This window comes from Lynx canadensis, chromosome C2 (assembly GCF_007474595.2).
Source record: "Lynx canadensis isolate LIC74 chromosome C2, mLynCan4.pri.v2, whole genome shotgun sequence".
NCBI lineage: Eukaryota > Metazoa > Chordata > Mammalia > Carnivora > Felidae > Lynx > Lynx canadensis.
In genome coordinates, this window is record NC_044311.2 from 61,247,725 (window position 1) to 61,271,844 (window position 24,120).

At 40.9% G+C, this 24,120-nt stretch overlaps 1 protein-coding gene across 4 annotated transcripts in view; it reads right to left on the reverse strand.

Annotated features, from left to right (window-relative positions):
- GOLIM4 (golgi integral membrane protein 4) overlaps nt 1–24,120 on the reverse strand; it is a 79,848-nt gene that overhangs the window by 34,427 nt on the left and 21,301 nt on the right. For all 4 annotated transcript variants that reach the window (XM_030329181.1, XM_030329180.1, XM_030329179.1 and 1 more), the window contains exon 2: nt 61–135. In XM_030329181.1, coding sequence (XP_030185041.1) covers nt 61–135 — 75 coding nt within the window. The remainder of the gene's footprint in view (nt 1–60; nt 136–24,120) is intronic.

Below are 24,120 nucleotides of genomic sequence, written 5' to 3' on the forward strand. Positions count from 1 at the left end.
ATGATATGTCAACGAGGAGTTTGATAAAAATACAGAACAGAAATTGCATTTTATATTTACCTTCCTTTGCTTTCTTATGTTCAAGTCTTTCCTTTTGCAAGGATTTCTCTAATCTTGATCTGTGTTCATACACAACTGAAAAAAAAAGTTAAAATTTATCTGCAAAGAATTAGAACTTCTAAAGTAAAATTAACATCAATTTTCAAAATGGGGGGCGGGAAACAATTTAAGGTCTTCACAATTAACATAAAAATGACTGCATTTATAAGTTCCACATTCTGGGTAAAAAACAGACACAATAATACACATAATTCTGAGCTGACTTCTGCACAGCCTGCCCCTTTATAGAAACAATACTCTGAGAGAGGCTTCTATCCACCTTCTTTGCCAGCTCCTTCTCCTGCTTCTCAAATACGAGAATCTCTGAGGTTCCATGTCTCTTGCAGGCCAGAGGTGTCCACTCTCCTGACTTTCACCACCATTTGCACAGCTGTTAGCCCCACATGTATATTTCTAGCTCCTGCCTCTCTCTTAGGTATCAGCACAGCATCTTCCAAAGACTTCAGGTTTCTCCACCTACATATCCCATAAATACTGGCAAGTCCACGTGATCTGAAAGTGAGCTAAGGCTGTCCAGACCAGTAAGGAAACCTCAGCACCCCACTGGCCTAAAAGAGAAGGCGTATTCCCCCACAGCAAGGAAAACACAGGGGAGAGTCATAGAAATGAAGGGGGCAGGGACTCTAAACAGAACCTATAAACGTCAGGTTTACATCTGCCATGGGGTTTCCCCAATGGCAAACCGATGCCATGCTGTAAGACTTTCCTGTGCTTGATTATCCCTACCTACCCAGTCTTCTCTGAAGCAGCCAGCATTGCCTGGTGAGTAGAGAGGAAGAACAGATGTGGTAGGGGAAAAGAGGGAGGAGAGGCCCATCAGGACTCTCTCTTTCCCACCTCAGGCTTCACTTCTACATCAAACGGGAAGAATGGGAGGAGCTTTACCTTTGAATGAATAAGATGATAAAGTCGGTATTTTATTTATACAATAAAATGTATGCAGATGGACTAGACCAGACATAATACTTAGTAGACCAAGACTGTGTTTCCGGATAAAAGTTACTAAAAAAAAAATTTTTTTTTTCTTTTAATCTGAGATAAGTTGAGAAGTATCCAAGTATGTGTTAGGATTTCCTTCTGGGACAGAAAGCCCAGCCTCGCAGAGTGGTTTGTACAGGCAAAGAAGGGGGGAAAGGGCAAAACCTGAATTTCTGACATACACTTTGCATCCTATTTGTGCAGCATTATGGTCCCATGTGATCTCATTCCTTGCCAAGGAAAGCCAAACCTGTTATTTGGTTCCCGTGCCAGTCCCCAGCTTCCCTTGGCTGCCTAAGATACAATTTCACCATCAATCACGGACTCACCATGTACAGTGCATACAACTGCCCGACACTACTGGACACATCCATAACGGCTGCGGTCACAGCAACTCCCCTCCCCCACACCTGACATAATAACCCCTTGCGCTTGAAGTGAATGCCCTGTCCCTCCCGCCCTTTCCCCGGTGTCACGGCTGCCAGTTGGCAGCTCCTGCTGTCCTCCCTCCAACTTGCCCATCGCCTCCTGGGTCCTCCACCGCCTCCCCACACTGCATCTCTCATCTTGTCATCCCATATAAACCTTCCACTTCCAAGGAAGTTTCTCTCCCTCTGCAACTACCACAGCCCCGACTTCTACTCACACGTCTGCTGCCATCTCTGTGCACTGCTCCGAGAATTCCTGCCACCATCCAAATTGGCATCATGTCATGCCCTGGCAGCGTGTATGCCCCAATCTCAACTTGCCCCTCAGCCTCAGCTTCACACAAGTCATAGCAACTATCCCTGCTTCAGTCTTTTCCTCTGCCTGGAGTTCTACTCCCTGCCAGATGACCCTTCCTCGCCCACCCCAGTGCTATTCTTATAAAGGAATCCAATACAGCTCTGCATCCATTGAGCCCCTACCATGTAACTGGAACCACATCATGAGTAGAAATGAAAAATGAATAGATAGACATAGGCCTGGCTACAAGCAGCTCAAGTCTAACACAGTAGACAGGTTAGTAGACAGTAATTTTTAAATAATTAGAGCTATAGGTCATGATCTCGCGGTTCGTGAGTTCGAGCCCTGCCTCAGGCTCTGTGCTGACAGCTCGGAGCCTGGAGCCTGCTTCAGATTCTGTGTCTCCCTCTCTCTCTGCCCCTTCCCCTGCTCACACTCTTTTTCGCTCGCTCAAAAATAAATAAACAATAAAAAAAAATTTAAAAATGGAGCTAAATACATTTGGTGCAATAAAAATATATTGAAGCCCAAGGAAAGACAAGGATGAGCTCTGGATGCGAGAAAGGTAAGAGAAGACTTCTCAGAGGTGAGAAGAGGTGATCTCTTGGCTGCCTTTGAGAATGAAGAGCAGTTTGACAGAAAAGGACCCCGAGGGAGAAAGGCACTTCTGGAAGACATCACAGGGACAAAAAGCACAGGGGCATGAACTTGGGGTAAAGGAAGCTGTACTCCAAAAAGCTTGGTTGCAGGACACCTGGGTAGCTCGGTCAGTTAAATGTCTCACTCTTGACCTTGGACCAGGTCACAATCTCAGGGTTTGTGAGACTGAGCCCCACATCAGGCTCTGCACTGACAGCATGGAACCTACTTGAGAGTCCTTCTCTACCCCTCTCTGCCCCTCCCCCACTTTTCTCTACCCCTCTCTGCCCCTCCCCCACTTGCATGCACACATACTCTCTCTCTCTCACTCTCTCTCTCTCTCTCTCTCTCTCTCTCAAAGATAAATAAAAATAACTTAAAAAAAAAATCTTGGGACACCTGGGTGGCTCAGTCAGTTAACCATCTGACTACTGATTTCAGCTCAGGTCACAATCTCACACACGGTTCGTGAGTTCGAGCCCCGCACTGGGCTCTGTGCTGATAGTGTGGAGACTGCTTGAGATTCTCTCTCTCCCTCTCTCTCTCTGCCCCTCCCCTGTTTTCTCTCTCTCTCTCTCTCTCTCTGTTTTCTCTCTCTCTCTCTCTCTCTCTCTCTCTCTCTCTCTCAAAATAAATAATCTTAAAAAAAAAAAAGCTTGGCTACAAGTCCACTGTTGAGAAATTACATTTTTTTTTTTCAAACAAATCTGTATGGTATATAAGTCCCTCTGCCAGCTTCTAAAAAGCCTATTAAAACCAAGAAGTTTCTTGGATTGGTACCAACAGTATCATGTGGAATGATGTTTAGAACAAGGCAGGAGAAAAAAAGGTTAGCACTATAGGACCTCACTAAGCCAAGCCCTAAATAAACTGCATGCTCAGTCAGGTGGGAAAAACTTACAGGGACGCAGGTACATTACAATGCTATCACGATATCACAGAGGCAAAAACAGGATGCCACAGGAACACCTAAGCTCCCCGGCTGGAAGGAAGTGCACTCCTTTCCTCTAACCCACTGGCCAAAGTTCCCAGGTCCTGGGTAGAGAGAGTCACAGGAACATACACATGCCAGTTAAAACGGAATTTTGGTGTACTAATTGGACATATCATAGATGATTTCAGCAAGTATGTATGTCACTTTCAAAGAAAGGAACAGGAAAAGCAGTCAAGATCTTGTTCCAGTGAAACTTAAGTGGCAGCAGGGGTGAGTGGGAGGTCCTGGGTATAGGGGGCTCCTGAGGAGGTCGGGACTAGTAGAGGCGAACAATTCCAGCCTAGAAACACCCATGATCTTAAGAGACAGAGCAGCACAGTAAACAAGACACAGGAGAGGGCTGCTCACCACCTATCTCCGGCTCTCAGACTCCATATACTAAACATTATTATGGAAGGGTAATGATGGAGGAGGAAGCTGCATTTACAACTTATAATCCTGTGAAATTCTTTACTTCATTTATAGCAGCAATCACCATAAACTTACTCTTGCAAACTCAGTCTTATATGGGACTTGGTAATTGGGTAATGATTGTCTTTGCACTGGGAAGCAGAAAACTCATCAGCATTATTTCATCTTCAGTAAGAGTGGAGCGTCCACTACATTATACCAAGTAGACAGGGAGTGTAGGGGATGGGATGAGAGGGTGGGAGACAATGCTCCATTCTTTAGTCTCTTCTCTGCAATGCAATCAGGAAGATAACGTGCCAACAGCCAGTCCGAAGTACCCATTTATCATACTGAATCACACAACTGTCTTTGACAGTTTTACGCTCAACATATTAATAGCAATGTTGTCTCAAGAGCCAGAAAATCTGAGGATACACAGTTATAAACTTTCATAAATAACCTCAACAGATGCTACGAAATGTCTACAAAGAGCCCAACGTGTTTGTGGATTCCAATCAAAAGTCAAAGGTCTTCAGAAATCTGAGATGTACATGAATGAATAAAATGGCATCACTATTAGCAAGATCTAAGGCATAAAGAATGTGGTTTTGCAAATGCAGTAAAAAAAAAAAAGATGTGGTAAATAAGGATAGAGAATATATGTACAAACCATGAGGTAATTGTACTATTAATATTATCTTATTCAGAACTGGTCAAGCCATTATTATAGCACCAGTTTCTGGTCCTGACGTAAAATAACTTAAGAATGCAGAAATGGTTTAAGCGTTGGAGAATATCAACAAGGAGGAGGTGAGAGAAGGGAGTGGCAGTGACTGATAGGGGCTGGAGAAGTGCTGTTTCTTAATCAAGTTCAAAGAAAAAGGAAAACAAAGCCAAAAGGAGTCTTAAACTGTATGCTGAGGAAACCACATTATGTAAGGGAAAATGAGAGTGAAAATTAACCCTTGAAACTGCAAATTCTAGAAAGAAAGGGAGAGGGAAAAAAGCAGATGGTAATATAATGGTTGAGAGCACAGACTCCGGTGTCTAGATTCAAATCCCAGATCTATTCCTTATGGGGCAAGTGGCTGAACTTTGTACTTCAGTTACCCTCAAACGGTGTATGGGAATAATATCACCTATCTCTTTTGGGTGAATGTCAGGGTTAAAAAAGTTAAATTGTGTCAAGTGCTTAGTTAAATTGTGTCAAGTGCTTAGAACACTGCCCGGCACAGAGTAAAAGCTAGAAAATTTCAAAATATTTTTTCACCTATCTGTGATGGCTTAAAATTGCCAAAGAATCAGATGATTCCCTGAGCCCTTTCAACCCTACAATTAAAGTCTAGTAATGTGAAGTACTTACACACACACACACACACACACACACACACACACACACACGGAGACAGCAGTGGGGGGGGGGGACTCGAAAAGGCAATAAAATATTAATCTCAGTTCCCTTTTACTTAAAAAAATTTTTTCCCTTAAAAAAAAAAAACAAAGTAAGTAATCAGTCCAACAGCTCCAAAACTCAGAAGACTTTTTTTTTTAAATAAAAACCCAAAAGTAAAACAGAATCTTTGCGTCCTTGTAGCTCTCTAGAAAATTTCCCCATCAACTAAACAGACACACACATACACCCCACACTACCCTTAATTCTTTTAACATTCATTCTCCAGGCTTTGGAGCTAGTGATTTATCTAGATGGGTTTACTGTTTCACTTAGGAAGATCACTAATCAATCCTTGTCACCTATCTCTATTTTCCTATTTATACTCTGAAGTCAAGGGCATCAGTCAAGATGAACTAATACTGCCAGAACCTCCACGACAAAAAAGGTGCATAATGAGTATCCTCAAAGCACCAGACAAGTTTAAGGAAAAATAAGGATACAAATAATGATTCAATCTTGGCATTCAAGATTTTTAAGGCAGAGCAGCACTACAACCGGGATAGGATTTGAATCACAAGAACCCATGAGGAAAGGATGAAAATGCATAATACTCATCATCTCCCCTGCTTCCTGAAAAGGAGTTTAATATTTTCCATGCAGTTGAGAATGGAAAGAGGTTTTATTCCTCTTTCAAGCACTCAAGAGTTTATAATCATGCCAGCTTCCTGCAGCAATTTTCCATTTTAACTCTGACTTCCTCTGAAAGTCACAAGAGAAATTAGCTGTTGCACATCCACTTGTGGGCAAAATACCTATCTATGACATTTCAGGGCAAACAGCGCCAATTCAGAATTAAAAGGCAACACTCCAAAATTAGAAAGCATCGCTGAGTCTTTCAGCACCTTAAGCCAAGAGAGGGCAATGTTTCTTTGGCAGAAGCAACAGCCCATAGAATTTTGCTTTCAGTCTTGCCCGTAACATAAGGTTTTGTCTTTATTAAAAAAAAACAACAAAAAAACACTTGAGGCTCTGTAAGAAAGTCATAGAACTCAACCTGTGAAACCATTAAGAATTGCAAGTACCTTTTTTCATTTTGCAGATGATAAAAATGAAAATGAACAAGCCTGTGCCTTTGAGAATTGTGGCTGAAGATTTTTAAGTAGGATAGCAAGAGGAGACAAAAAAGAAGATGAACTGAAATCACCATAGTTCCCAGAACATAGTCCTTTCGGAGATTTGTTTTGTCTTTGTTTTTAGGCCTAAAATAGCAGATGTTTATCACAGCCTTTAAGAACAGTTTTCGGTTGTGGTTCTAACTCACCAGATGTGGGGCGGAGGCCAGCCACTTGCCACCCTCTCTTCTGGAGAACAATGACTTGGTAATTAACGTGAAGACAACATTTCAGATACAGTTTTCCAATGATCTGTCCTTCCTTCTCTCAGAATTTTACCTCATAAGGAGTCTGAGAAAGAACAGAGGAGCTCCCCTTAGAAAACCACCCACATAAAACAACTAAGTAAAAGAACAAAGAAGGTGGCATTTTGAAGATCCCACTGGATCCTCCCTCCAGCCCCCTGGAGTAGGCAAGGCCGCCCCTAAGGCCTGTGGCTGCGTTCAGTGTCTCAGCCTGGCTCTTTCGGCAAAGTCTCCCTGACTTCTGTACCATTTCCGAAACTCGGTTATGATCTCTCACACATAACTCCTGAACAGTGAAGTCTACCTTTTGCTTCTCACTCACCCCAGTTTTACATCTTCCAGTACAATTTAACCTTTCCAGTCGGCCTGACAATTTATAGCTGAATTCAGCTGTTAATTAACCTTTTCCTATGGCTAGCTCCCTTTACTAAATTACAGGTTCACACTCCAGGCCTGGGGGCAAAACCTTCAGTGGCTTCCCGTCACACTAGGAGTGGAACCCGACCCCCCCTCTCAAGGCCCAGATAGTTCCTCCTGCTCCACTCCGTCATTCATTCCTCCGACAGGCCAGACACCCTTTCACCTCAGCACCTTGTACGGCCTCTTCCTGGTTGCCTCCACTCCTCCTCCTCTGCACCACTGACTCCTGCATTTCCGGAAGACCTTTACTAACAAGACACCTTCTCGCCAAGTCCTTTCCTGGACAACCCATCTAAAACTGCAACCTGCTTCCCACCCTCAACGCTTCCAGCCTTCATTCCTGTTTTATTTTTCTCCTTAGCACATAACACCCTACAGTATTTCTTTACTTATTTACCTTAGTGATTGCCTTTCTATCCCACTAGAATACAAGTTTAGTCGGGACAAGAATTTCTGGTTTGCTCTATTCCACTATTGTACCCCTGGTGCACTGAATTGTCAACATTCAGTGGACAATGAATGCACGCATGAGTGAATGAATAAATGAACAACAAAAAAAGAACTCTATGTGCTTTGAAGGCTGGGATTGGCTATCTCCTCGGTCCTCCTGTTCTATATCTGAAACTCTCATTAGCACTTCAGTCCCAATACCCCGGTTCCTAATAGCTAGTGGTATTCAATAGTTGTTAAATGACTGCGTGCCTTTAGAAGATATTTCATACTTTTGCTCATTTGCCTGCCATCCTTTATGTCCTGGCACTTTTAAACTAAATTTCCACATTTGTTGGCTCATTAGTACTTGCATATCGCACAGAAGAGAAAAGTAACAGAACAGAGATTAAATATAAATTTATCTGTTGATGTGCAGGCTCATAAGATTAGCATTAGTTAAATCACAGCCCTAATAGAGGCTGGAATAGAGACACTTTCAGAGCGCTGAGAGAAAAAAGGACAGTCTGATTAGGTATTTTTCTGCTGCATGGCAATTGAAGTATCTTTTTTTACTGCACAATACAGTTCCTATAATAGCTCACACAACTGTCTATTTTTAAGTTTGCTAATGCATACAGTTTATGAAGTCGTTTAAATGAAAATTTTCACCATGATTTGAATGGTGCTTAACTGCCTTTTCTATTTTGGATAAAACTATACCCAGGCTTTCCCTTATGATACTATCTGAGATTTGGCTTTTTCAAATAAGTAGCTGACTTAAGATATATTTCTTCATACAGGTCTTCTTTCAAGTAGTGAGCTACTAATAATCATTCTTATTATTAGATGAAATCTATTCACCCCTCATGAAAGGATACTTCTCTTAGCTACTCTGAGCTACTATATTATAGCCCAGCAGTATGCCAGGCACCTTGGGAAACACAAAAGTGTAGAACTGACTCTTATAAAAAGCTTATAATCAATAAATTTGGGCTGTGAGGAGAGGCAAGGACAGGTAAAACAGCAAGGAGACAATTAGAGCTCACCAAAGGTTAGGCGAGCTGGCATAGTGACCTGCTGAGCCAGCAGATTTTTAAACAGAATCTCTTTGTAAGCTGAGAGGAAAAATATCCTCCCGTCCCATGAAAATGCTGCACTCTACAAAGCAAAAATTACATGTGGAAGTACATATGCATATATATTAGAAACTTAAGGACTCACAGTAATAGAAGCAAAAGCTATTCTAAACTTAGATGTACAAAAATAGACCCTATACAGTAATATTCTTCTCATCTAAGCAGTCAGATTTTAGCAGGACAGCATCACAGTGTTTCAGGAAATAATGAATGAGTAAAAGAGAGACAGAGGCTTCTGGCCACCCAAAACTGATGTAACAATGTAGAAGAATGCCCTCTAGATGGGCTAAAATATGTAAAAGCACATTGGTTTTATAATAGGACTATGCAGTTATACATAAACTTTTTTCTAAAAAATTTTTTTTAACATTTATTCATTTTTGAGAGACAGAGACAGAGCATGAGGGGGGAAGGGGCAGAGAGAGAAGCAGACAGAATCCGAAGCAGGCTCCAGGCTCTGAGCTGTCAGCACAGAGCCCAACGCGGGGCTCGAACTCACGAATCGCGAGATCATGACCTGAGCCGAAGTCGGACGCTCAACCGACTGAGCCACGCAGGCGCCCCACATACACTTTTCAAAACTCATGTGCTTGAACCAACCATAAAAGACATTTCATTTTCCTAAGTTATCTGATTTCTTCATGGGAACCAGCCTCCATGGACACTTCCAGTAATTGCAGCAAAGAGGGAACAAACCTAAAATCCAGCACTCAAGAACCAACCCCAAGAGGTTCTTATCTTGTATTAGCCTTTATCCCAGAGAATAACCACAAGGAGGGCAGGATGCACCAGCCTACAACTGGCTTCTCCTTCCAATCAGCACAGCAGTATATAAGCAACACCCTCTTCATCCAAACTCCCAATGTCACGTTTTCACTTCAAGATGTGAAAATATGCAATGTATCTTGGAAGAGGGTTCAATAAAAATCTTGCTTATAAAGAGATACTATTTAAGGCTGGCATATCTATAGCATCCTGAATACTTCATTCAACACATCAAACAAGTATTCAGTGAATACTTACTATGTGCCAGGCATTTTTTCTGATATTAGGGAATACGTTATGAGCACAACAGTAAAAAATATTTGCCTTTGGGGAGCTCATGTTCTGGCAGATAAGTAAGTGGTTAGGAGCTACTAAGTGTCATGGGGGGAGAGGGAAGACCATGGTAAAAGAGACTGGAGGCATGGGGAGGATGGGTCACACTTCTGAATCTGAGGACTCACTGAGAAGATATCTGAGCCAAGACTTGAAAAAAGTGCAAGAATGACTACCACAGACATCCAGGGGAAATGTTCCAGACATAAGGGATGGGCAATGCGAAAGCCCTACAGGGCAAGCATACCCAGGCCGTTCTAAGAAAAGTAGGGAGGTCACTGTAGGTGAGGAGTGTGAGCTGGAAGACCAAAGTGTGAAGGTGGGGAAGGGGACAGATTGGGATGGGCCTCCTAGGACCTAGTGAAAACTCTGGCTATTACTGCAAAAGAAGCGGGGACCCTTTGGAGGGTTTGGGCAGGAACATAGAGGGATGGCTTAGATCTTAAAATAATGATCACTCTGACCACATGGGGTCTAGATGCAAGCAGGGAAACCAGTTCTTCAGTAATCCAGGCATGAGGTAACAGTAGAAGAGCACCAATGTGCAGGCTGTGGCAGATTCTGCATTTATACTGAAGATAATACCAATGCATGTGATCATCTGAGATGGGGAAGGCCACAAGTGGAATAGGTTTGTGTGGAAGATCTGGAATAAGCATTTATTGACTACAGAGTGATTAACTCAGCCTTCAGGAGTCAAGATAGGCACCCACAGGTAATATCTGTGTGATGTTGAAAGATAATGATGGAGGAAAAGACAGAAAAATACAGACAGTGGAAAAGAACTCAGTGCAAGAGCACTGAGGCAAAAAAAAAAAAAAAAAATCTGCTTATGGTATTCCTCACACTTTCCTGAAAATAAGAATAACCCTGTTAGTAGCACAGGTTCCTGGGGCCCATCTTTCATCTACTGATTCAAAATTTCCAGGGAAGACGCCTGATAATCTGAACATTTAGCAAGTGCACTCTACCTCCTCCCCCAAGTGCTCTTAAAGGGGTAGTTCTGTAAACATATAGGGATGATAGGAAGGTGGGTAATCAGGGTGGGGAGAGAATGAGTGAGAGGGTTGCAGTTGACTTGATCAGATCTGCATGGCTACAAAAAATACGTTTCTGGATGGTGCACAAGAGAGAGAATCCAAGAGAGCATAAAGGTTGATGGATTAGTTAGGAGTCATTACAATTGACCATATTGCCCAAATATAAGATGATCTCCAGTTATCCAATATCCAGTTATCCAATAAAAAAGAAAGTCGAATTTTGGGGCGCCTGGGTGGCTCAGTCAGTTAAGTGTCTGACTCTTGATTTCAGCTCAGGTCATGATCCCACAGTCATGAGATCGAGCCCCATGTGGGGCTCCGTGCTGACAGCATGGAGGCTGCTTGAGATACTCTCTCGCCCTCTCTCTCTGCTCCTCCCCTGCTCCCTCTCTCTTTCTAAGTAAACTTAAAAAAAAAAAAAAAAAGTTGATTTTTTTTCCCAACTGGAACCTACAAAATTTTAAAGCAGTGAAAAGGAGTAGGAAGTGAAAAAGAATATCAACAGACACTTGAAGAAATTCTAACAGTGATTAAATGTGGGAAAACGTAGTAAACTAAATTAACCATCAGAGAAATCAAATTAAAATCATAACGCAACACCACTATTCTCCCATCAAAATGGCTAAACTTTTAAAAAACAGAAAATACCAAGGGTTGGCAAGACTGTGGGAGAAACAGCTCCCCTGCTTGGCTGACGGATGGATGAGTCAGTATAACCATTTTAGAAAACAGTTCGACTGTCTGCCAGAGCCGACAAAGGCAGACCTCGTGGGCCGTAAATCCCATGCCGAGGCACGTACCCAACCAGATATTTGAATTTAGTAACCAGAAGTCACATAAAAGAGTCTGAAGAGCAGCACTGTTCATAATAGTCCCAAACTGGAAACAACACAAACATCTATTATAGTAGAATGAATATGTTGCGGTTGTTCAAAAAAAAAAAAAAATTAAGTTATCACTCAGCAATGTGAACAAACAACGTGTAAGAACATAGATGAATTTCACAAAACATAACGTTGAGGAAAGAAGCCAGGCAGCAAAGTGGTACTTGCTGAATAATTCTACTTATGAAAACAGTTCAAAAACAAGCAAAGCTAATCCGTGGTGATAGGAGATGGGGTGCTGTTCGCAGTGTGCAGATGGCAGTGGGAGGCGGGCCGGCAGTGACTGGGAGAGAGCAAGAGGGAGCATTTCTGGTGCTGGTGATGTTCTGGTTCTCAGTCTGTGTGCTGCCTACACTGCTTGGTGAAAAACCACTGAGCTCTATGCTTACGATTCATACACTTTTCTGAATGTCTACTTGTTTACATTAGATAAGGGGGGGGTATTTGCCAATTTTGGTGGCACAGTGAAATACAAAACCTGTTTAGGTAAATTACTTTTTTTTTTTTCATCCGCATCTCTACGAACACTTTGATTCACACTCTTCACACGTGTGTCTGACCTCCGTGTCAACATCACCACAAGTCCGAATTTTAGTCCTCTGAGTTTTCTGAAGCATGCCCATTTTCACTGGAGATACAGCATTTGTGGAAGCTGTCTGATGCTATCGCGAGAAATGTCCTAAACTGCAGATACTTAATAAAATTAGGAGCTGACGGTTTCATCTGCCCCGTAGGTGCATGCGTATTCATGCTTTCTATATTGCTAACTGAAATGTACGAGGGAGCTTTTGGGGGGCTGGTGGTAAAAAAAAAAGTTGTTCATAAAAACATTTTACATTTACAATTGGAGGACACATTCCTGGGAATAAATACTCACACTATTTTAAGTGCTATTTCATTCTTAAAAAAAAAAAGAAGATTTGATCAGGTGCCTTCCATAAATGTCTAACCATATCAAACGAGGTCATTTTGGGCTAATGTGTCTTCCTCACACAGTGCTCTGCTGTTTAAAATAAAGCAGTTGGGAAAGCACCCAGTAATAGCAGAGGCTTTGTGCTGACTCCAATACAACAAGACTCCCTCTTTTCTGAGGGGTAATTTTGCAGGATGAAGGGAATCTTGCCTTATGATATTCAAGCATATGCAATAATCATTGACAGAGGGAGAGGAATGCACAGAAGCAAAATATATTTAAGGAAATCAAATCAAAATGCCTGAGTGATTCAAAGTGCACCACGAGAGCAGATCCAAGGATGATGCAAATATTTCCGACTTGGGCTACCGTGTGAAAGGTGGATCAGGACCCAAGGAGCCCAGGGGCAGGGCAAATCATGCATCCCATGTTGGACTTAATTTTTAAACTGTTAAAATTGTTTATTTTGGGGGAGGAGGGGCAGACAGAGAAAGAGTGAGAGAGAGAGACAGGGAGAGAGACAGAATCCCAAGCAGGCTCCCTGCTCAGTGTGGAGCCCGACGCAGGGCGCAATCTCACGAACTGGGAGATCATGACTCGAGCCGAAATCAAGGGTCAGATGCTTAACTGACACCCCTGGGCCTGGTTAATTTTTGCTAGGGCTATCCGGACAGCACAGAGAAATGTAAAGTGTAATCTAAGAAACACATGCTGCTGGCAGCTACAAAGTTCTTGCTGTGAAGAGCTATTTCACCATCACTTACAGGTCTAAAACGAACACAAGGAACCCCACTGAGGCAAACCTCAGCCTATATCCCCCAAGGCCACTCCTACTCTTCCTGACACGTTTCAGTCTCACCACGAAAAACTGCTTACCTACTTATGGTTATGAATGAGGGAACTTAAACAAATAAGAGACTGTGGGAACCAAGTCAGCGCTAGATGTCTCCAAGCTATTCCTTCAGGTTCACTGGAATTCTTGATGATAGCCTGAGTTCTCTTTTCACGTTTGGACATTCATTTTTAAGCTTTCCTTTGGGTTAAAAATGTAATTAAGTATAATTCTTTTCTTTCCTCCAATTTGCTACAGAAAATAAGTCTTTTCCTAATGGCTTAAGAAGAACACATATGGCTCTAAACAGGAATACCTTCTGCATTGAGACGTTGGGCACGGCCTGACTTGGGGCAGGGGGTTATGTTTTAACCACTAGTCACTGCAAATGATGTAAAATTCCTTAAACTAGAGGGCTGGGTGAGACCCTCCAAGGTCAAATAAAAATACTACCCTTTCTTCATCCTTTAAGAAAGGCCACGCTACTTAGCAGGTGGGCTTGAGGGTGACAGTGAGAGATTTTTAATGATGATACGATGCAAGAAGGATACAGACAGTTTCGTGAAAGCATATTCTGGTGACTAGTCCTTGCGATACTTCTGTTATACTGGCCTGAGTCATGTAAATAAGGTCACGGGCAACATGACACCCAATATTCCAGCATCTGTCTTCACCATGATCCCTGGAGGCCTCCCCAGGAGGTGTGGATGCCCACCCCCCAACCCCACCCCACCCCACCTCTAGCTTCCCAGAGGGCCCTAGGCAGAGCTCTACACAGTCTTATTATCACTTTACATACCGCTTTGCTACTCAGACTGCACTCTAGATTACTTATGAGATCGTTGGTCTCTTTACTGTCTGCATACTAGCCTTGGTCTGGTACAAAGTGGGTACCTGCTCAATGTTTATTATTAAGTGACTGAACTGATGTAGACAGACGAATGTTCCAATCCAAGGCAGCAGGTGATGTTAACAATGTACTCGTCACATCAATTGTTTTATAAAATGTGTGTATGTAAAGCTTTGGTGGTTACCTATCAAGGCAGATTTCCAAGAGTCCCCTTTTAAGAAACTTTAAATTTGATACAGCCGACTTGCACCAAAAGAAGCATAGGGATTCACCCGCAACCTCTAGAGTTTCTCTATCAAAGGTAGAGACAATATATCTATATTGTTGAAATTAACAAAGTACATGGGGACTTTTGAAAGCACAGAAAAATCAATAAGCAGTCCTGATCTGTAGAAAGGAGCATGACTGGATGCTAAAAGAAAAAAAGAAAAAAAAAAAAAAAAAAACCTTTGATGGTATCAGCCTCCTAATTAGAGTTAGGCTTCCGATTTTCCTTTTCAACCTCATACCATAGCTAGAATTCAGATTAAACCCACTGAAAATAACTCAAATAGGACTAAGGTGAATTCTCCTGAAAGAAAAAAGAGACAGGCTGACAAATGGAATCAGATGGAGACAAGAGATAAATTAAAGAGGATTTTTCAAATAATTTAGGGAAAAGAGGCCTGGCCTGAGCCAAGATTCCCGAGTTCCACGTGGCCTGACACTAACCAGTGCTGTGCTCACAATGAAGAAACCTCACCATTCTTTCTAAGTCTGTTTCCTCAGCAATAAAATGCAGTTGGACAGTTGAGGGGCCAAGGTCCTTCCAATGCTAAAATTCTAACTAACTATGCATATTTCCAGTAAAGGAGAGGAGTAGGGACACTAACAATACATAAATCATTTCACCTTGGCTTTGTGTAGTTTCAGTATCTTAAATTTAAATAAGAGACAAAGGACACTGTTTAGCAGAATGCTGAGAAAGGCTCTGATTTTAGGAAAAGGCTTTTGACAGAAGAATACTATTTCAGGTTGATCTGTCTCCCATGATTGTCAAAAAGTTGAAAACTATTATACACGAGCTTACACACAAGCTAAGACCCTGTACCACACTTAAGGTGTCCTAAAGTGGGACTCTCCTATTCTATAGGTATGGCCATGAAAAATACAAGCACGTTATCCTTTTCTGACACTGACTAACAAAAGTAGCAAAGTACGGAAAATACAACTGCTATTCTAATTGTACATGGATCTAAGGAGTGTGCTCGCTCATTCTTCCACTGCCTTATATAGTTTTCAATTTGCTCTCCCCATAATAACTTCTTCTTAACCCCCGTAATAACTCTTACTCATACTGGGACATCAGCAGGCATATTTGGTGAACAGCCTGGACACAGAGGTGGGAGAATGCAAGAGTTAGCAGTTCCTTTGGAGGAAGCGGATCTCTGCCCACACCTACTTGCATGTATCTGGAGGCAACACGTCACAATGGAAGGGGCTGAAGGCTGGAAGTGCAGACATTTGGATCTAATTTTTAATGTGAAAGTATTTATTTAATGTCATATGTTTCATCATTGGCAAAACAGGAGGGCTTACCAACTGATTACTAAGGCCTCCTTGAGCTCTAAAATTCTGATTCTCTGATGTGGCTTAGCAGGCAAGGGTGTGGAATCAGAACTGTGGAATGACCTGGATAAATGTTCAAGATCTTAGGGCATAACGGTGATGTTCAGAAAGAATACTGGCCTGACTAGAAAAGAAGGACCCAGCAGGGCTACAAAGGCAGATGAGAGGAGAAGGGGCAACACCTTTTTGGCTGAAGGGCTTAAGGCCCTTCTCTTTTGCAAAGTATCTGAAAATGATTAAAATTATTTTGACAGCTGCAAGTAATTGGGAGGTAGGTGAAAACAGGAAGTTCAGGCACAGAATAACCTCACTAGTTCCAGATTCAACCAATTCAATATTTATAGTAATTTGGACTTGAGAAACTGACATTTACTATTACACTGCATAGTTTCTTCGAGTAACAGAGAACAAAACTAATTATAACCATAGCTCTTAAAACAGGATTCATTCGCATACTAGACACTGCATCTCTGATTTCATGTTATTTCTCCATTGACAAAGTGCAAATCAGAATTTCTCAGGAAGAGCAAACAGCTATTTCACTAAAAGATGTCAGTTCTATTCTTTATCATCTTGTAGATAAACCTGTCACAGAGAGGTTAAAATATTCGTAAACGAGTGCTCATATATCCAGGGGGGAAAAGGTCCATTAAAACCTACTTTCATAGCAATCATGGTAAATTATGTTTTTATAGTCCTTTACAGTTTATATACAAAAAGCTTTTACATCCAATTCACATGTAATTTGTGAGGGAACAGGTGCTAATTAGAAATTACTCCCATCTATTCATTAGAAGATATAGTGACCTTTCTTTAGCCATTAGTTCATCTTACATTTATAGTATTCAAAAATGCATTTACTTAAAAAGCATTAAACTTATTGGTGATTTAGTATAGTCTTGTTCCATTATTCTGAATTTTTTAAGAGTTACTTCATTAGAAAAGGAATCCACTTACTATGGTAATTTTATGAGGGTCACTCAAGAGACTGTGACAAGGACAAGAAACTTATGTTTAAATTTACCTTAAAATAATTTATACAACATAGCCCCCCCCCCGTAAACCTGCATGAATAGATGTATGCAAATAAAAGAAAAAAAATTCTGTAATTACTGCTGAGTACAAATTGTCAGAAAAATTAGGACAATTTTTAGTTAATATTCATGCTTCATTCTTTCATCTTTGCGTTAGAATCTTGAGAACACACTAGGTAAATTTTTTGTTTCACATCTTAAATAACCCACTTTTGAGAGCTACTTTTAATGAAGGTAATTGTGTACCTACCTTATTACTTACTCAGCGGCAGAATAAAAACACAGTACTTACAAGTAGCCTATCCCTTTAGCACTGCAAATTTATTAAGAATTCTAGCTCTTGATCCAAAGCAATAAACCTAGGAATACACATTGAGTTCTTACCTAAATAAATATAGAATTAGCAGTATATGTAGGCAAACAAAAAAAATTGAACTAAATGCTTATTAGCTTTTCTTCCAAGGCTACCAAACACACACACACACACACATGTGTGACATAGCAAAACCAAAACCAAATCAAAACAACCTCTGATCTTTAACATGTTGCCAACATACTGACAGAACTCAGTAAATCATCCCTATACTAAATGCCTCAAAGAGCACAACATAGCCATTTGAGAAATAAGAAAAAGGCCAGGACTCATTTAAAAAAATCCCTTTAACGCAGAAAGGACAATTCTACATTATTAATATGGAAATATACATGATATTTATCTGAGGTACAGAAAATATTTCCATCATCTTGTCTTCAGGAGTTTCATGAATCTGAAAAGAACACAAATGAAATCTAACAGAGCATATTAATATCTTCTGGACTGCTGTTTCACCAGGAATATATAAAAATAATTTTATGGGGTGCCTTCTAAATTTAAATGAGTTTATACAATATGATGAAAATATATACCTGATAAAACTGCATTATGGAATTAAAACAACTTTCACAAAATTTGCCTTACAAAGTCAGTGATCAAGAATGAATCTATCTTGGGGCGCCTAGGTGGTTCAGTTGGTTAAGCGTCCAACTTCAGCTCGGGTCATATCTTATAGTTTGTGAGTTCAAGCTCCCCATCAGGCTCTGTGCTAACAGCTCGGAGCCTAGAGCCTGCTTTGGCTTCTGTCTCCCTTTCTCTCTGCCCCTCTCCTGCTCATGCTCTTGTCTCTCTCTCTCAAAAATAAATAAATGTTAAAAAAAAAAAAAAAAAGAATGAATCTATCTTAAGATAAATACTGATAATTCCTGCATGCATTTTTCTGTTAGGCTTACATTTCCTACTGTCATTAAAAAAAACTTGTTGGGGCTCCTGGGTGGCTCAGTCAGTTAAGCGTCCAACTTCGACTCAGGTCATGATCTCTCAGTTCGTGAGTTCGAGCCCCGCATCGGGCTCTGTGCTGACAGCTCAGAGCCTGGAGCCTGCTTTGGATTCTGTGTCTCCCTCTCTCTCTGTTCCTCCCCCGCTCATGCTCTGTCTCTCTTTCTCTCCTTCAAAAATAAATAAAAACATTAAAAAATTTTTTTTAATAAAAAAAACTTAAAAAAAAAACTTGAAAGTAAATCAACAAAAATTATTGTGATGAAACTGTTCATTCAACACTCTACATAAAAAAATAAGGCAGAAAATAAAATCTCTTAAAATTTGGCTTCTGAATGGTCTTATTTTTTAGAGCTTTTTCCTCTCCTAAATTCTGAAAAGGGCATGTGATTTACTAATTACATATGGACTTCTTGTAGAGCAAAAACTTTTAATAATAATCTTTTTCTGTATACCCATTAAAATATAAAAATGGTAACTAAGGACAGTTTTTTTAAGCATAAAGAAAAGCTTTATTATTTCTACTCTTTTCAGTCAATTTTCTTATAATTTCTATAAAACTTAAAATGGAAATAAAAATACAAAAAAAAGGAAAAACCACTTAAGCAGGTTAAAAAAAAACATAAACAGGTTAAAAAAAAAAAGAATTGCACATCCATTTGCCTTTGATTCTGGAAATAAAGACTAAACACTAAAGTTTTACAAGATTGCTCTCATTGTTGATGTTATGAATGACTTTTCCCTTTGCTTCTTAAAAATTTTCTACACTTTCCAAATTTCTACACAAATGTAAACTACTCTTTCTAGCCTCTATCCTATCAGTTGATTATGCTGATGTTCATTTAAACATAACTGAGAATAGAATTTTTTTCATTCAAGTTCTAGAAGGGAAAGATCAAAACCATTGATAAGTCAGCTCATTGCTATGCCCATTTAAGTTGACTTTTCATCCTATCTAATCTACATTTCCAGCACTTGAAGAAAATTGGTATTTACCAATGAAGTAAAGCAATCAGTATAGTTTGGAATGCTTTTCAGTTATATAACTTGAAACCAAAAGGATTTTAATTGATTTCCCTTCCTTTTTCCAGATAAAACAAAATACAACAGCAACGAAAACTTGGCACAGAACTTTCAATATAAACTCAAATTCAATAGAATGATTTAAATACAGAGATCAGAAACCATATGGGCGGAGAAGGTAATAAGTTTTCTGTTTAACACGGACAACTAAATTCACCAGAATATTCTATTTCCTGACTGCTTCATTTAATTGAGTTTTGCTGCTTTGATGTTCAAAGTCTCTGAGTAAAATGAATTAGCGATTGAAACGGCAGCCTTTCAAAGATCATTCCAAAATACACTTCCTGAGAAAAATAGAAATGCCTGTTAAAAACATCATGTCTTATAATATGTTAAACTTACTTTCCTTAATGGGAATCTTAAAAGGGTGTCATTAGAGCTTTAGGCCATCTCTATTTTCACTTTCTAAGTTAGTGTTACATAAAACCTTTGATATAATGTAGCTAATTTTGAGCTCTAAAGACTTTGCACAGAAAGATGAAGTTACTAACCACCACAAGTGAGGGAAATACTTTGTTTTTCTAGAAACTGTAATTGTAATCAAGTAATTAAAATGGTTGACTTTGCAATATGTCTACCGTTTACCAGGCACAAGATAGATGCTTTCATCAGACTCCGAACTCCAGAAAGAAAGCAAGTGTAGTCCTTATTCGAATACCCAATGAAACAGGCTAAGTGGCTAGGTAACTTGCCGAAGGTCATCCAAGTATTTAATTACAGAGTCCAAATTTGAACCCAGGTCTACATCCATTCCAAATTTGGGGAAAATGCATACTTTCCTTATCTTCCTGAGTTGGGTGTTCACAATGCGGCTTCATTAAAGTCTCCAACATAATCTATATCATCAAATACAGATTCTAAGGTAAACTCTAAAATCACATTACAAAACCCAGAATGAAATATCTTTAATACTGCCCTCCAATAATGCAATTACTCAATAACTACCTATTCTTCAACTCACAGAAACCACCTTCATTTTCATTAATGTTTTTTCAAGAAGCCAAAAAGGAAAAAGAAAAAAATTCTGTGACCAGTCTAAACAGATACATAAGGCTTGAAACGCTTACTCAATGTAACAGGTAGCACTCTTCCAATTAAAGATTAAATCCACATTCTGAATAAAGTGAAGTCAAAGAAGTTCCTCCAACTTCTTCACATTTAGTAAGTTTACTCTTTTTTTTTTTTTTAATGTTTATTTATTCTTGAGAGAAAGACTGAGACCGAGCGTGAGCAGGGGAGGGGCAGAGAGAGAGGGAGACACAGAATTTGAAGTAGGTTCCAGGCTCCGAACTGTCAGCACAGAGCCCAATGCAGGGCTTGAACTCAGGAACAGTGAGATCATAACCTGAGCAGAAGTCAGACACTTAACCGACTGAGCCACCCAGGCGCCCCAGTTTACTCTTCTTAATGAATGGAGGTTTTCTATTCTGAATTGCTAAATCTACTTTTAAGACCAATTTTTCTTCTTTTAAATCAATGGTGAAGTGATCTTTCTCTCCATTCTACACACACAGCCCCTGCACATCTGCCACATACCTGCTTACAGCAGCCACCCAAGCTGGAAAAGAGGTGACGGTCAGTGGCACGAACTCAAGCATGACCTAATGAAGCCTTCCAGCTCACATCATCAGTGTTTCCCCACATCTTGGCCTTGAGGAAAGGGGAGTGCCAAATTAGAAGTAAAACTGAATTTGGAGTTGGCAGATTTGCATTCAAATTCCTTCTACCATTTATTACCTTTGTCATTCTGGACATGTAACCTTTCTGAACCTCATTCTTCTGATCCATAATGTGAGTATCGGGGTCTAATTCAGTGGGTGGCACATAATAGGCACACAATGAATTGCAGCTGAATTTAAAACAAGAAAAAGGCTGAATCTTAGTAGTTTTCCCGGGGCACAGAGGTAAATGAATACAAGAAAATGCAGCATTCAGGCAAGAACAACCTGGAGTGAGGGGGCTGGATGTGGTGAGAAGTTCCAGGTGGTCAGTGGAAGCCAGTCCAAGGGGGAAAGCAAGGGAACATGGAGGCAAGAAGAAGCCCTACTGAAATGAGATTCTCTAGGGCATACCAGACAATCCAGCAGGCCAGGGAGATGACCCACTTTTGCTTGATGACTAGAAGAGAATGCTGATTTCACTGATTTTGCTACTGAATGAGTCACAAGGGTGGGTAAGCTGAGAAAACATGTGAGGGAGCAGAAAAATGTGAGTAATTACACGGATGTTGTAGAACTTTCTTTAATTAAAAAATTCCTTGCTCTGAAAGTTTTGTTAACTTTAAGTATCACAGTGAGTGATTCATCCTCCCATAAAACCCACCACTGTCTTATACTTCTCAAACGCTAACATGCCTCTGAATTCCGCTGTTGTGAAATCCCAGGTAGGGAGTGAGAATACCACACAGCAGTTAAACCTGTGTGTGGGTATCAAAGCTCTGATGGAGACTTAAAAAGCATGTTTACTCGTATGGCCAGTCTCGAACTGGGTTTTCTATGGGGCCAAGTCACTGGAACCACTCTGGAGGGAAACGTGACCTTGGATCACTCCCCGAGTTATGCTGCCCATCTTAGGAAATAAAGCTGCCCGCAGGACTGGTCTTCCTGGGCCAGCCCTACACTGCCAGAGATAAGCCAGGACATCCCTGTCAGAGTGACATGCACGGTGGCTGTGAAGCCTATTCTACCTGGTGGGGAATAACTGGCAAAGGAGGAGAGCAGGAAACAGACTGCCAGGTAACATTCTCGGCCCTTGTCATAGCCATTTACTCTTCACACTCACGCTGTAAGGAACACCTGACTTCTTTTTTTTCTTTTCTTTTCCGTGGGAGAGAGAAGGACTACAGGAATGAGCTAACAGCAGAGAAAGACACTATAAAACATAATCACTACTCAGAAAACGAATTCCAAAGATACACTGACCTACAGCTATTTAATGTACCGGCAAACTGTTCCACATCTACATATGGTCACACGTAATGAAACACAATTCCATATATTTTTAGTCATTTCAGCAAGGTGATTTTTTTTTTAAGAGACAGATGGAGCATGAGTGGGGGAGAGGGGCAAAAGGAGGGAGACAGAAGGAGAGAAGGAGGGAGAGGGAGAGAGAGAATCTTAAGCAGGGCCCATGCTCAGTGTAGAGCCTGACTCGGGGCTCGATCCCAGGACCCCGGGCTCAAGACCTGAGCCAAAATCAAGAGTCCAACACTCAACTGACTGAGCCACCCAGGCACCCCTCTTCCCTTCGTACATTCTGAGCATGCTAAAAAGAACACAGTATTACGGCACAAAATAGCTGCAGTGACCCTGAGACATCTGGTGGACATTCCACTGTGTAGTTTTCTCCAATTTCCATTGTTCCCCTGGCTCTGGAGTTTTCCCCTCTCCTCTAGTTTACTTGTTCTCATATGACCCACACCACACTCTGCCCTTCCTTACCAGAGAAACTCTTGTGGGGGCATGGACCAGGTCATATTTGTGTTTGTAACCTCACAGTATTTAGCACAGTGCCTTCTACATGAGGTAAACTCAGCAAATATTACTTAAACTAATGAAATTTATGCTCAATATACTCAATGTTAGAATACAGGGATGCATGTAGAAACATTCCCATATACAATAGTTAGAATAAAAGTTCTAGGGCTTGAAAAGGCAAACCTATTTTTCATTTATCAAATAACTAGTACATTGTAGACATTGTTCTAAGCTCAAGGATTACAACAGTGGATGTGAAGCCAGTTTTCTGAACTCAAGATCCAATAATCTTCTAGAGGAAGACAGACAACATGGAGATACGACATTTCAGACAGTCATCTGTACAAGTAAGAAAATATAGGAGGATAATGAGACAGAGTACTTGGGTAGAAGAACCATTACTATTTTTCTGATTATATGGGATATTACTTCCTATCAAGGAAGAGATATAGTTGCAACTTCTATAGATTGTTCAGAGGTTAAAAAAAAAAAATGAAAGGTATGGACTTCGCGAAAGCGACCAGTGAAATGTCAATGGGTGGCAGGGCTGCAGAGGTTGCCAGCCTCCCAGATGGTTCCCTGTGATCCCCACCTCCTGGTACTCAAACCCTTGTGCACTTCCCTCTGCCACTGGAGTCAGCTGGTCTGTGTGACTAACAGCATCCAGCACGAGCTACGTTATCTCACGTCCAAGATTAGGTTATGAGAGGCTGTCGACTTCCATGTTGGGTGCTTCCTCTCCCAGATCCCTCACTCTGAGAGACGCCAGCCGCCAGGTCATGAGGTCACTCAGGCAACTGATGGAGGGAGGGGTGTTCCACAGTGAAGAACCACCATGCAAATGAGCTGGGAAGTAGATCCTCCCCTGGCAGAGTCTTAGGTGACTGCAGCCCAGTCCACAGCTTGCTTACAGGCTCCAAAGAGACCCTGAGCCAGAGCCATCCAGCTAAGCTGCTCCCAGATTCATGACCTCAGGGAACTGTGTCACATAGTTAACGATGACATGTTTGTTGCTTGAAGCTGCTAAGCGTGCGGGTAATTAGTCATGTAGCAACAGATAACTAACACAGCTACCTCTCTAGGAGTTGAAGTCTGAAGAGGAACTGGTGAAGAACAGATCTCAGGGAAGAATATTCCAGACAGAGAAAAGGGCAAGTAGAAAGACTCTTAAGAAGAGTGTGAGCTTGCAGGGTCACTTGAAATATCTAAAAGGCCTGTGTGGCTGAAATCTTATTGGTGAAGTGCAATAAAGTGGTTAAGAGACAAGGTGGATTCTTCTCCAAAGAGAAATGGAAAATAATATTACCTAACTTATATTTTACAAATAATAACCTTTGTAAACTAA